Source organism: Balearica regulorum, chromosome 3 (genome assembly GCF_011004875.1).
Source record: "Balearica regulorum gibbericeps isolate bBalReg1 chromosome 3, bBalReg1.pri, whole genome shotgun sequence".
Taxonomy (NCBI): Eukaryota; Metazoa; Chordata; class Aves; order Gruiformes; family Gruidae; genus Balearica; species Balearica regulorum.
The window spans coordinates 26746889-26760133 of NC_046186.1; the positions used below are offsets into that span (position 1 = coordinate 26746889).

The 13245-nt window shown below is 40.6% G+C and overlaps 2 protein-coding genes across 5 annotated transcripts in view; both read left to right on the forward strand.

Annotated features, from left to right (window-relative positions):
• The window catches only part of LOC142601093 (uncharacterized), a 28166-nt gene extending 18250 nt beyond the window's left edge, over positions 1–9916 (forward strand). The window contains exon 7 of the mRNA XM_075749176.1: positions 7812–9916. Coding sequence (XP_075605291.1) covers positions 7812–7964 — 153 coding nt within the window. The 3' untranslated portion in view covers positions 7965–9916. The remainder of the gene's footprint in view (positions 1–7811) is intronic.
• Positions 1–13245, forward strand: part of MLIP (muscular LMNA interacting protein) — a 180276-nt gene that overhangs the window by 35559 nt on the left and 131472 nt on the right. Inside the window, exon 1 of one of the 4 annotated variants that reach the window (XM_075747372.1) lies at positions 11125–11252. The exons of 1 other annotated variant lie outside the window; for it this stretch is intronic. The gene's annotated coding sequence lies outside the window, so the exon portion shown is untranslated. Of the gene's footprint in view, positions 1–11124; positions 11253–13245 lie in introns of those variants that run through there. 2 more of the 4 variants (XM_075747367.1, XM_075747366.1) reach the window with 2 other exon arrangements.

Consider the following 13245-nt stretch of genomic DNA (forward strand, 5'->3'; position numbering starts at 1 on the left):
TGCAAGGAAGCCTGCGTGCAGCCGCGTTGGCTTCGCTCGGCCTGTGCTGATCGTGTGGGCTTCAGCGGAGTGTAAGCACCCATCTGCCATGGGATCTCCTTCTCCATTTCATCTGCTGGTTTGATCCCACTTTTATCTCAGTAACTGAGTGTTTCTGAGTGAGGAGGAAAGATAAAAGGTGTGTGGTGTAGGTGCTGTATTTACCTCCATAGTGTAGTGCTTAGGGAACTTATTTTGTGAATTTGGGATTAAGTTCCTGTTCCCAGCAAATGCTGCTGTTTGCACAGTGTGTCTTTTTTCCTCTCTTCCTTTTAAGTAGTTTTCTCACAGGACTCGGTCAGAATTGACTCACTTCAAACTTTAAATTCTTGGATTTTGCAGAGCTTGTAATTAACAATGCTAAATAGGAAAAACCTTTAAAAAAGAAAGTCATTAATTGATCTTTTCAAGATACCATATTCAAACACCTCGAAGTTAAAGGAAAAAAACCTGCAAAGTAAACCTGTCATATGGTAGACAATACAGGAACTGCAGACAATATAAGCAAAAATACATACAAGAGACAAGTAGACTCAAGCAAGGCACCTGGAACCACGCTGTAGGACATAGCATACTGTTTGAGAATAAAAGAAGATAAATATTTGAACAACCACACAAATGATCTGCAACATCTCCCCTTGTGAAAGGTGTCCTCATGGACTCCGCAGGAATTCAGCGGGGGGCTGTATTGAAAGCAGCAGGCATTCAGGTACGATGGCCGCCTTTCGCAGGGGTGATGAGCTTTCTTCAAATTCAAAGGACTGATAACTTGGGCCGTGGCTAGCACTGCTTATGGGGGCAGTACCTTTTAAGTCTCCCGATGAAGAAAATGCATTGCTTTAATCACAATGTTTTTACAGCATCAGACCATAAATGATTACACAGAAAGCACTTAAATGAAAATCTATATCAGGTTGCAATGTCAGGGAAGTCACTATCCAGTGGTACATTAAAAGATGAAAGAAATGGAGCAGGGACCATTTTCATAAGCAGTTTGAATCGTATAAAAGCTTTTCGTGTCTGACGGCATTGCAGATACGACACGATGGACATCATTGATCTTTCATTTTCGTCTACTATGAAATGCGATGGTGAGTTTGAACTCCACTTTCCTTGCCTTGTGCATTGCCCTTGGGAAGGCACTGACCTGCCAGGTAGGAAGGACAGAAAGGGGCTTCGCTCTATATGTGACGTGCCCAAACATTATATATACTGCACGCTGGGAGACAGATAAAACGTTCCAGGTGTTCTCTTGCTATCCCAATAACAAGTGGAGAAAATACCTAGTTTTAAACTTGGCCTCTGAAAAATATCAACCTTCAGAAAATTCTCAAGAGGAAATTTTAGGAGAAAGCACCTGGAGCAGCTTGTCTGGTGCGTCAAACATCCAGCAAATCACACTGAGCCAAAATAGACTTCGGAGCAGATCACCAGGCACAGTGTGGGAAGAGCAATGAGCTTGGTGAAGAGGGATGGGCTGGTGGGGTACCCCCTGCTCAAGTCCCTCACTGGACTGCTGCACACAAAACCGGGGCAGCGCCTTCAAAAACGCGGTGCCAAAGCTCACGTTTGAGTCTTTGGCAGTGCTTGAGAGCAGTGTGGCTGCTCCGAGAGTAAGGCTGAACTGAATTACGTGCTGCCGCCTCCCAATCCCGAGCAGCGATAGGTGCTGTCATGAGCCGGCCGCTCCCTGAGCACGGTGGCACGGGCCACCCTGCTTTCCTTGTGCAGAGGTCTTCTGCTGCCCTGCGTGACGAGGCGCTTCCTACGTGCCTGACCATAGACTTATCTAACCCAAGGGTATGGGAGAAGTTTATACCTCTCTCTCCATCTGACTTCAAAATTCCTGGAGTTTGGCTGCAGGCCTTGAAAGCAGTGAAATATCACTGTAATGCACCCAGGAAAGCGATGCAGCCAGGGATTTCTGAGACCAGGAGCGTTGAGGATGTACCATAAAACCCATGCAGGTTAAAATATTGCTAATAACATGCTATAAAAGGGAAGCTGTGTTGAATGCCTAGATGGGGTTTGCAGATTCATATGGTTTTGTACACATGGCTGTACGTTAGGAGGTTTTTGTCGTGTCCCACTCGCCCCCCGACGCAGCCGCCTTCCCTGCCGCACCCTGCCTGGCTCCCGCGCTTCCGCCTGGCGCTGCGATTGCTTGTGGGTAATAAATTCACAGGGAATTAATTAGATCTCTTTCTCCCGCTTTAACTTGTATTTCCTGTACGTTTTCTTTTGGGGAGAAGGTTGTTTTTATCTGTTGTCTCTGTCTTCGGGAGCAATGCATTGCGTCGCTTTAAAAAAAGTCAACAGATGCCAGTTTTGTCTGAACTGCGCAGCAGTTGATCAGCCTGTTCTCTGCTGTTCTTGTTGGATACATTTTGGCATCTTCTTTTTAAACCTGTTATTTAAAAATCCAGCTATGTGACATTTTTTTCAGGCATGACTAAATGCCCTTCTTCACTCAGACCCAGAGAGAAAATTTGATTTAGGCAGTTTCTTTTATGAATACAGTCATTATTAAATGCGACCTTCTGCATCTAGCAAAGGCATGTTTTCATTGTGTAGCAAGAAGTCTGAATTTCCTATTATGCAAGTCTAAAATACTGTTGCCATCATCAGTGATGACAAAAAAGGTAAAATCAAAGATGAAATCATAACATTATTCATGAGGTTTATGCAAACCCCTGCAAATGCTCTCAACTGGGTAGATTTCTACCCCACGCTCCTGTGTTTCCACCAGCTGAAGGGTACCAGCCTTACCACTGCTGTCAGTGAAGATCAGATGTTAAGTCAACTTTCAAAAATATGTGCTATTTAGATATATGGAGTTGAAGTAGGCAGGCTTCCCTATGAGAAGTATTTTCTAGCTGGGGAATATTTTCTTTAGAAAGGGGGGATATTTTCTTTAGAATGTGATCTGTTTGAGCTAGGGTTGAAGGTATGTCTGGTTTCTTCCAAAAGGCCAATCCAAATCCTGTTCCCCTGCCCCTATTCTTTCAAACTTGGGCATTTTGTGTGTCGTATCACCTTCTGATTTGTAGCCTCTCTCCCCGGCGGCTGGTCTTGCTCTGAGCCATGCTTTGCCCTGTTGCTGCTGGTTATGCCTTTCGTGCGAAGCTCGGGCTTTAGTCGTGATGCTTCCCTTGAGAGCTTTCTTCTTCTGCTGAGACTGGAGCACGGACCTGCGAGGAGGGAGGTCAGGGGAAGGGGAAGGCTTATGAAAGAGAAAAAAGATGATAGGGTTTGTTCTGTTTGGTTTTGGTTTTGAAAAGGTTATAAAAAGACATAATGAACTGTCCTTTACGGACTGTTCTGTAACTTTTTGGACAAACATTTTTATTAGAAGTGGAAAAGGGAAGCATATGTGTACAACTGGAAGTTAAAAATTATTGGATGTTAACCTGTTGGCAGGACATCTCATTTATCATGCTTTAAGAAGATACTTTCAACTGAAGCATCATAGGTAGTTGTGCGTTTATTCCTATCCTGTTTCAATATGAAAAAATATTTGCAGCCAACACCGCAGCTGAATTGCCCCAGGTTATTTAGATGGGTTTGTTTTACTGCTTCTTGCAGCGGACTAGGAGTGCACACACGTGCCTGTGCTTCAGCTGAAGGACTCCATCTTTCAATGGAGGGTGTTAATTCCTTGAAATGAGAGTGTCTGAAATAATTTGATTTTTAGCTATGCCTGATTTAAACAAAAATGTGAATCTTTTTAGTGAATCTTTTTAGTGTCTAAAATCTTAGTGTTTATGTTAAAAAAGTGTAAGAAAAACTCAAACAAGGTAGTGAAAGAAATTCCCATACCCATTGGTTTTGGTACAGGACATGTCCTTTGTGAAGTTTACTTTTCAGGGACTGAAAATATAATTTCAGGGGAATCAAGGAAAATAGTAACCTGTTTCAAATGATTAATCATACATTTTTCTGAAAAAGTATTCTACGTATTTTGATGGTTTGGGATTGCCTTGTACTTCAGGTATTATTTTAATGAGCGCATGATGATGGAAAGTGAGTAGGAGGACTTTGCAATTTCAACAGAAATATTTTAAACAAGTTCAGACACTATTCAGTAAAAACTAGTGGAGTAAAACAATGGTACAACACAGGATCCTGGATAATCTGTCCTCCTACACTGGGATCAACTTCTTCTGAAGAGGTATTGGTAAAAGATGGAAATTCCACACCTTCCTACATGCCTTAGAAAAGTGACTCTTGAGCTCAGCTGCCTGTGCTGGAAAAGTTTTCCTTGATTCCATCCTAAATGTGTCTGTCTTGCCCTGTCTGTAATGGGCAGTGGAAATAGTTTGCTTCCTCTTTGCTGTGACATTTTTTTGCACATGAAATCTGTTCTGTCTTCCCTCACTCGCGACGCACCAGGAAATGTACATTCAAATATGAATATTAAAGAAAAGCTCCAAGAGCAAAGCTTGCCTACTTAATAGGGTGAAGCTGCAGCCAATGAAGATAAGCACGGAAATCTGAAAGCAAGGGTAAAATCCCCCTGGGATTCTGGGAAGAGAAGCACTGGATTTGAGAAAAGGAATGAACACACGATAATACAAGTTTAGAGTTGTTGAGTTTTGTTACTTTTTTAAAAAAACAAAACCAGAAGAGGAAAGGAAGCTGATAAAGCTTACATTGTGATTTTCCCAGAGGCAGGGTGAATTTGAAGGCAGTGATGGAGAGTGCTGGGTTCCTAGGGGATAGTTGGGTGAGAACAGAAAGGCCACTGGTGTAGAACTATGATGTGTGTTTCTTACATCCATTTTGTGCCGTGTTTTTTACAGGAGATTAATCGATAACTAGAGAAAGCAGAGCCCTGAATCTCTTTTCACTGAATTAGATCTCGTACAAATGCATGCTCTATTACTTAATTGGGTTTGCTCTCAATCTGCAGTTGCGTAGGTGGCACAATTCACAACGAAGAGTTGTTTTGTCATTGATACCCATGATTCAGCTGTGAGGAAATCAAGGCTCCTCCACATCCCACTGGGGAGGCGGGCGTGGAGCAGGACGATTGGCCATGGAGGAAGGAGCAGCGGTGGGTTTGGGGACAGCAGCAGTTGGTCGGTCATTTGGTACCGGTTCCTCTTTATCTGCAGCAGCATGAAAGATTAGAACAAAGACTTCCCCCAACACCACTTATTTCATGGAAGCAGTTGATACCATAGAAATGTTGAACAAACACGAACCGGTGGACAGGAGGTCATCTAATGTGGAATCTAACTGGGGGTGTTGGTAGGAGAGTCGTGCTGCCGGCAAGGAGGGGATGTCCTCCAGAGGCTCAGGCATTAGAGGTGTGCAGGCTTTCAGACTTTGGGCATAGGAGAGAGTGTGTCATCAAGGAAATGAGTTTTCGGGAAAATTGTGAAAGCCTAACTACAGCTTGCAGCATACTGAACATAGGGAGAAATGTGAAAGAGTATTCGTGCCAGAACTGAGCATCCCATGGGATTCATTCCTCTAGCAATATTGTTACAGTCTCAGATTTATGTTTCTTTCAGATGTAGGTAATTAAGTAAAAAAGAACAAAAAAAAAAGGAGTAATTTTTTTGTGATAATTAAAATGAATAATGGTCTCTAAAATAAGAGGTATTGCAGAGTGCCTAAAAAAAAAGTCTCCAAAGGACCTTCATGCCAAATCAAAACTCTGAGTGTGTATGTTTGAGGGTGGTGGTGGAGTGGAATAACCCACAAGAACTTCATGTTATAAGTTTAAATTTTTAGGATTATGCCTCACCAACACCTAGATTTTTTTTTCTATTTTCTATTATTTCGTCAATGAAATTCACTTTGTGATTGTTAGACCTAGTCCCATCATAATATTTGAAAGATAGTATGCAAGAATCAGGTTGCAGAAGTCATGAAACATTTGAAGAAAATCTTTTTTAGAGAATTGGATTTGATTCCTTGCAAGTGGGATTGCTGGGGAGTAGAAACCATGCTGATGAAGAGTATTTCAATAACTGACATTCAAAATGGCTAAGGGTTATTCTTCAAAAGGAAAAAGAAGTACTGGCAACTCTTCCTTCATACTTGCTGATGCAGTGTGTGCCTGGTCATGGGGAAATGTGCACGTCTATTTTTGAGTGGCACCGTATGCAAAGAAAGGTCTGCCCTGAGCTTTGAACAGCTCAATGAAACGCAAAGCCTGGTCCTGGGTATATCTGCAGGTAACTTCAGGTAGAGCACAGACCTCCGCACCAGTTTTTCAGGTGGCAGCATTTCAATATATGACCCAGTACACCACCTGTATGTATAGGGTGTGCATTTGCTGTAGCACAAAGCAGCTGCCTGCTGGCTATCATTAAGAAACAAACATCTTTCAGCAATGAAGGGAGCCAAAAGAAACATCCAGGGCGTGGAAACCTTATCAATGCTGTCAGGTGTGCATGGCAGAAGCAAATCTTCCCAGGAGTTATTAGCTTGGCCAGTACTTAGGATCTATAAAGATTATTTAAAGCTTCCAGAAATGTGTTTTTATTAGTGTTAAGCAAAAGGAAAAGACCAAAAAAAGAGATACAACTGGGCATTCAGTACACCTGGGAACATAACTAAATTTATACCTGGTTTTAACATTAGTTTACAGCTATTGTGGGTGAGATTCAGCTCCAGAGTGACACCTGCATTTTGGTCCCTACATGTAGTGTGCCTGTCCGTGAGCCGGGGGGGTGCCAGGGCCCCCAGTAGTCAGTGGAGTCGGGGCTAATGCAGTCGGTGGAGCCTGGAGAATAATTCATTTTATTTCGATGCAGAAAACTACTGACTGGCTAGCTGAACAGCCACACAGCATCTATGTGCTTGTGTAATTTCCTAAATCAAATAATATACAGCAAGGAAATAATACATAAGCAACTTAATTGTGCGGTGTCAACATTAAACATTCTTATAAAGTGTGAAGAAATGCAATGAAGTAGCTGACAGATAAGAAATACTACTTTTCTGTAAAATTTTCAGACTACTGGTAAGATGGACATTTTATTTATTCCACATTATTATATTACCTACTTGTTAGATATATCGACTTACTGTAACATCTGATTTCATTACATGTTAAACTTTTTGGGAAAAACAGTAACAAGTAGGGTGACTGTGCATCAGAGTTAAATTTGTAATAATCCATTCATTGATACAAACCATTGACTGATACATTATTTGTCTATACATAAAGAACCTGACATTCTTCTCTTTTCTCAGTTACAGCATTTAAATTAACTTTAAAACATTAAAATACAGCTCTCAAAGAACACAAAGTTCTTGGCCAAAAAATTTATATGAATCAAATCCATGTATGCATATTTATTAGCTAACGAATTTACACATTGATATTTTGTCTTAATGTTTCCCTTAAATATATTTTGTCAGTAGAAAAGCCAAAACATGTAATTTTTCAAAGCTCAATAATTGATATAATTTATGGTCTTTAATTAAACCTTTATTGCTTTCAGGTGCATGAATTTAATGAATAATGAAGTTAAATAGAAGTAGATGTATATTTTTCATATTTACTTTTCTATTTTTTAAAGATCTTTTTTAGCTTTTTTTTTTCCTTTTTTTAATATGGACTTTTTTTTTTTTTAATTAGCTAATGAAAGGAAAAGGCAATTTATCTCAATTCTGCTTTAATTATCAATGCTACATCTCTCATGTATTTTTCTCACCACCTGCTTCCCCCGTACCTTTAAAATATCCCCCTTAAACACTTCCCTGCTCTTCATCCGACTCTTTTCTCCGCAATCTTTCGCATCGTGCTGAAGATACCCCGGATAATCCTCACGCGCCCCTCCACTTCTGACGAAGATACCGACCAGTTGCCCCCAGACCCGGATGACTTTGAGCCTGAGGAGCCCGACAGCGCAGGCGGCCGTGCCTATTCGGACTGTCTGAACAGTGCTTTTTATCCTCCCTAATAAAATACTTTTCTGGAAAGTGTTCACGGGTTGTTTTCTTTCCCATTGTTTGATTACGTTTTTATGTAGTATTGGAACCACTATGCCTTATTTGTAGGGAAAACCATTACACGGAGGATGGATTTGAGCTGGGAGAGCTGAACCTGTGTTTGTATTTCTTTGCCTTGAACTTTCCTTTGGCCAGAACTTGTGCACTTGAAACAAAATGTGCTGGGTGAGGTTGTGTGAATGTCACCACGTACTTCAGCAGCCACTTGTAAGGGCATCCCACAGCACCTAAATGCAATGGTGAAAAGAACAGGTGATTTTTATTCAAAAGGTACTAAACCCGTTTGGAAACCCACTGAAAACAATTGTATAGCTGTGTCTTTTCTTTTAATTTTTTGTCTATGTTTTGTCTATGTAGCTAACTCATTTGTCTACCACCAGGTTCCTTTGAATTGTCCCTTTTAATGTCATTTTCTATGAGAATAAAAAATCCTCTTCTGTCTTTCTTTTAAATAGTGCTGGTTTTTTTTCCCCGCAGAGAAATGTTATTTCCATTGGAATTCTGTATCTCATTGTAGCATAAAAAAAGACTAGTTTCTCCAGATATATTGGGAATGCAAATGTATATCAGGTTTGAACAGGACCTGTAAGTTACATTTTATTAGATCTAAATGCAGAAGGCATCTTATGCAACTGTACACCTGAGAGTGAACAGAGAAGCAATTTCTTACACTTGCAGAACTGTCTGAGACTCTCTTATTCCTTCTCCCGATTTGCATATAGCAGAACACCTTAAATACGCCTTACTGTGATATACCAGTATGTCATGTATATACATATGAAGTACGCATTTAAGAGTTCTTGTGCAACGGTGTTCAGTCCTTTAATTCTCTTCACTGCTATTCAGGTCTTACATGCATTTTGAGGTGCTTAAGAAGAATCTTTTGGGATTGATCTTTATATGGGGTTCTGCAGTGCTGCCTTAACTCAGAGATGGGGTCTGGCCCTGCTAGGCTGGGATGTCGTGGCTTTTTTTTCATGTGCATAAAGTGTTCTTTGATGGGTTTTATGGTGTGTATACAGTTTCTTTTCCTGTAAATATAATATAACACAACTCAGTGACCTGGTAAATCCTCATATTTTATTCACATTCTGAAAAATTTCTCAGGCGATCTTTCATATATGACTTGAATGAATGCCGGTAGCTGGCTTTTCTGGAATTAGGATTTCCCAGGAGAGTATGGCTGTCACAGAGTTAGAACACTATCTCCTACCAATAAAAGGGATATTTTATTTTGAAAAAAAATAGGTTTGCAATAACACTACGATATCAAGATTTCTCTTGACTCTCAACTGTATGCACTGTGTCTTTTTCATTATCTTATACATCAGCATTGTAATTGAAGATAATTTATCAGCAATAGGAATATTAAACTAATTTTCATTCCTTTGCAAAATGAACATTACTTTAGAATCTGCTATGACTTTAATAATAAAGACTGTATTAAAGACTGTATTGTGTGAATAAACATTCCAATATGAATTAGCTTAAATGATGTCGATAAATGAAATTATATTTAAAAATATTTGCTTCCCATCCCTTTTCTTCCTCAAAATTAAACGAGGTTCTTCCACCATGACTTAATGTTTGCTCAATGCATGTTGCAACAATATCATCAAACTCAGAACCTAGAAATGCTTTGGCAATCCAGCTGGTAACATACGATTTATTATTGCTTTATTATGTCTTACTAGACTGCACAAAAAGTAAACTCATTCTGCTGTTATAAACCAGCCCTAGGCTGCAGAATAAGTTGTAGTTGAGAGTCTGTGAAATAAAATAGGTGTCCTGTTGAGAACTCTGTCTTTTCATTCTTTTTCCTCCTCATGCACAGCTATGTGTTTTAGATTCTTCATTAGGTCTTGGGAGTCAAAATGTTTGCTATTGAAATTACGTATTCTTAACCAAATGCTGTCAGCTTTCAGATAACTTTTGAACAATTGGATCGTTATCTGTCCTTTTCAACTGAATTTGGTTTTGAGGCAAATTTCATACTGCGGTGTAGAGAATTTTGCTGTGGGTATAAACTTACAGTGGTAACACTCTCTATGGAAAAAAATGAACAAGTGTTGACAAATGAACCCAAATAGTTTCGTAAATAAACATGCAACTCTACAAAAATCTATCAATCCAACCCTCTGCTACACATTTATTCAGGCTTCGCTTTAGCAAAAAAATGCTGGGGCAGGTGATTACGTTTCACTTTTGTTCTGCAAAAGAGAGGCAGAGGTGGAGGTCAGATGTTGGTCTCCTTATCAGCACTGAGTAATGTCTCTTTTGAGGTTTGGTTTTTGATAAGAGTGGGCAGAGACAGAACGTGGGAAAGGTGCGATGGGAGTTGGTCTGTAATGACAGCTCATATCCTGTGCTTTTGCTTCCTCCTGACCTGGGAGGTGTCTAGAAAAAGCCCACTGCCCGACTATGGAGCAGTTGCTTGTTTTCCGTGAACTGGCTTCTCCTCTTTCCCAGCTGTCACATCAGTTAAAAGATAGCTAAGAAGGTATTTAATGCTTTCCTAATGTATTTTGTTAACCATGTCTCATCATTGCCACATCCATCATAGTGGAGGAAGGCAAGGCAAACAGTACCACTGAATATGGGAGGAAAGATTTTTTTTTTGTGTGTGTGTGATGCATCTGTTGAAATATATTTTACAGACTGGAATAATTTAGTTTGCTGGGATATAGCAGTGATATTCTGGGACATCGTGTGTCTATAGCTGAAACAATGGATATCCAACAGAAAAGAGGTCAGTTGTTCCACTGCTGTCTGAACTCCTGGAGGACAGCAGATTTAGGACCTTGCCAGCACAAGGATAGTGCACTTTAACACAATTGACTTAAAAGACCCGTGAAAGGAAGAAAGCACAGCTTCCATGGACTGCCACATCAGAGAAGGCTCAGAGCTCTCAGAATCAATTTATTGTAATGTTGAAATAACCTTGTTTTTATCCTCAAACGTATTCAAACTTACCCCTTTGGAGAAAATTTGTCAGGGAGCTTCCTGCTCCGCATACGTGACATGTAGGGCTCTGCTTCCTCACATACCAAGCAGGGACTTGCCGTGCCTGTGATGTTTCCCTTTTTCCACGCCCGCTACCTCCTGCTCCATGAGTGTTTGCAGAGCCAGCGGGGTGGACCAGGGAGCGACAGCAGCAGCTGCTGGGTGCCGTGGCAGGAATGTGGACCCACCTCTCCTAAGGATCAGCTTCCCTCTCTTGGCTCCCGGCCGCCTGGAAGGTAAGCCTGCTCCGCAGACAGCCCCCGTGGCTCCAGCGTGCTTTTCGTTTCTGCAAGGAACATGCCATGAAATACCGGCTAGAAACGCTGCCGAGGTCCTGACGTTTCCAGGCATGCGCATGTGACATCGGGTGGATGTGCTGGAGCAACATCGGGATACTTGCTGGCAGGGCGTGCTGGGGCTGAGAAGGGTGGGCACCATAAAGAAGTTGGAAAGCTTAACGTGGGGCTACAAGTAGCAAGGGATCCTACTGAGTTTTGTGCTTGTTTTTTTTTTTTCTTTTAACGTTTTTACTTGTTTTAAGTGTGGGACAGAAACTGTCTTTCCAAATCGGACCTCTAAAAATGACTGTGGATGTGATTTCTGTATTAGTCTCAGGGTTTTTAACTGATATATGTGACTTAAGTAGGTGATTTTCAACTGAGTATAATACAATTGAGCACATCAGGGACAGAATTATTACTTCTGACTGTTGAATGCTTATGGTGTGTCTGACGCTGAACAAATAAAAGCTACCAGCTTAAGAAAGAAGCGGTGCAGGTGTATGACGTGGTACAGTCATTGGCTGGCAGCCCTGGGTGTCAGCCGTGTCAGGCTGAAAATGAAAATGTGCAAAGTAAAAGAATTGCAGTGGCCACATGAGTGAAAACACAGCTGAGAGTAACACACAAACATTATGATAGGTAGTCCCTTGCTTCCTTCGCCAAGAACAGCAGATCAAGTGAGCAGAGAAAACACATCTGCTTAAATGGTTTATTTACACAAAACTACTATTTTCGATATTCAGCACTTGGTTCTTACAAATAAATAAATAAATAAATACAACCCTTCCCCCACCATCAACTTCATCTCTTGGCCTCTTGTTAGATCCTGCTCTGAGAAGAAAAACAGGTGTCAAGAGACCAGTGACTGTAATACAAAGAAGTAATTGAAAATAGCACAGTAATTTAGGCAATGTCTGTAACATGCTTTTTACTTAACACCTGTTTACTATGTTTTCCCTTGCAAAGTAAAACAGGAAATATACAGTTACTAACTGTTTTAGAGAATCCTCGGAGTAAAATAACCATTATTTCTATGTAGGAATAAGAAATGTACTCCCGTAATTATATAAACCCAAATCCTCATACGGTTAGGATCATGGTCTTTCCTCAGGTTTAGTGTTGAAATGCCATGCTGAGCAAGGTGTGGTAGAAAACAAGATGATGTCAGCCTTTCCTTCTGTCTCCAGGGTCCTTGTATATTGGCATCCTAGCTATGGAAGAGCCCTGCATCCAGTGTTTCTTATGCTCCCTGATTTCATTGTGGAAATGAAATGATGGCATGAAGTTTGTTGTCGTATTCTGTTGCATTCTTAGCTTTTTGCTTCCATTCCCATCTCCAGTGCAATCTGCTCCCACTCCCTAGGACTTGCACAGTCAGCAGCATGATGCAGCCAGAATACAAATTTCCATTCACAGGAAACGCAGCAATTAGGTTTTAATTGCTTTAATATTGTTTTAATAGTATTAAGAGTATTTGTATATTAATAGTATATTGTTTTAATAGCGTTTTAATTTTCACCTTTTTTTCCCCCTTTTTATGGAATCCAGTGTTTGGGCTGTAGGAGCCACACAGTGAAAGGGGAAGGTGTTATTTTTTTTTTTCTTGTGTTGTTAGATACCTTTACAAGAATAATGATGGAAAACCTGCTTGTAAAACTGAATGCTCTCATCAGAATCTTATGTTGGAATTATTATGAATAAAGTCACTTCATAGTCACTTCCTTGGGTCTTTCTGTAATGATCACCTCTGATGTTCATGTGGGTGAGCTGACACATAAAAACAGTATCTGGAAGTAGAGAGTATGAATGTGACTGAAGATTTAAGCTTTAGGGTAGTTAGTACTAAGTTACACATAGCATAAACTCCAGACAAAATGCGCCCATGCTGGTGTAAGTCTGTATGGACTTACATATATCTTGGGTCCTACATTGCTGGTTCGTTGCACCA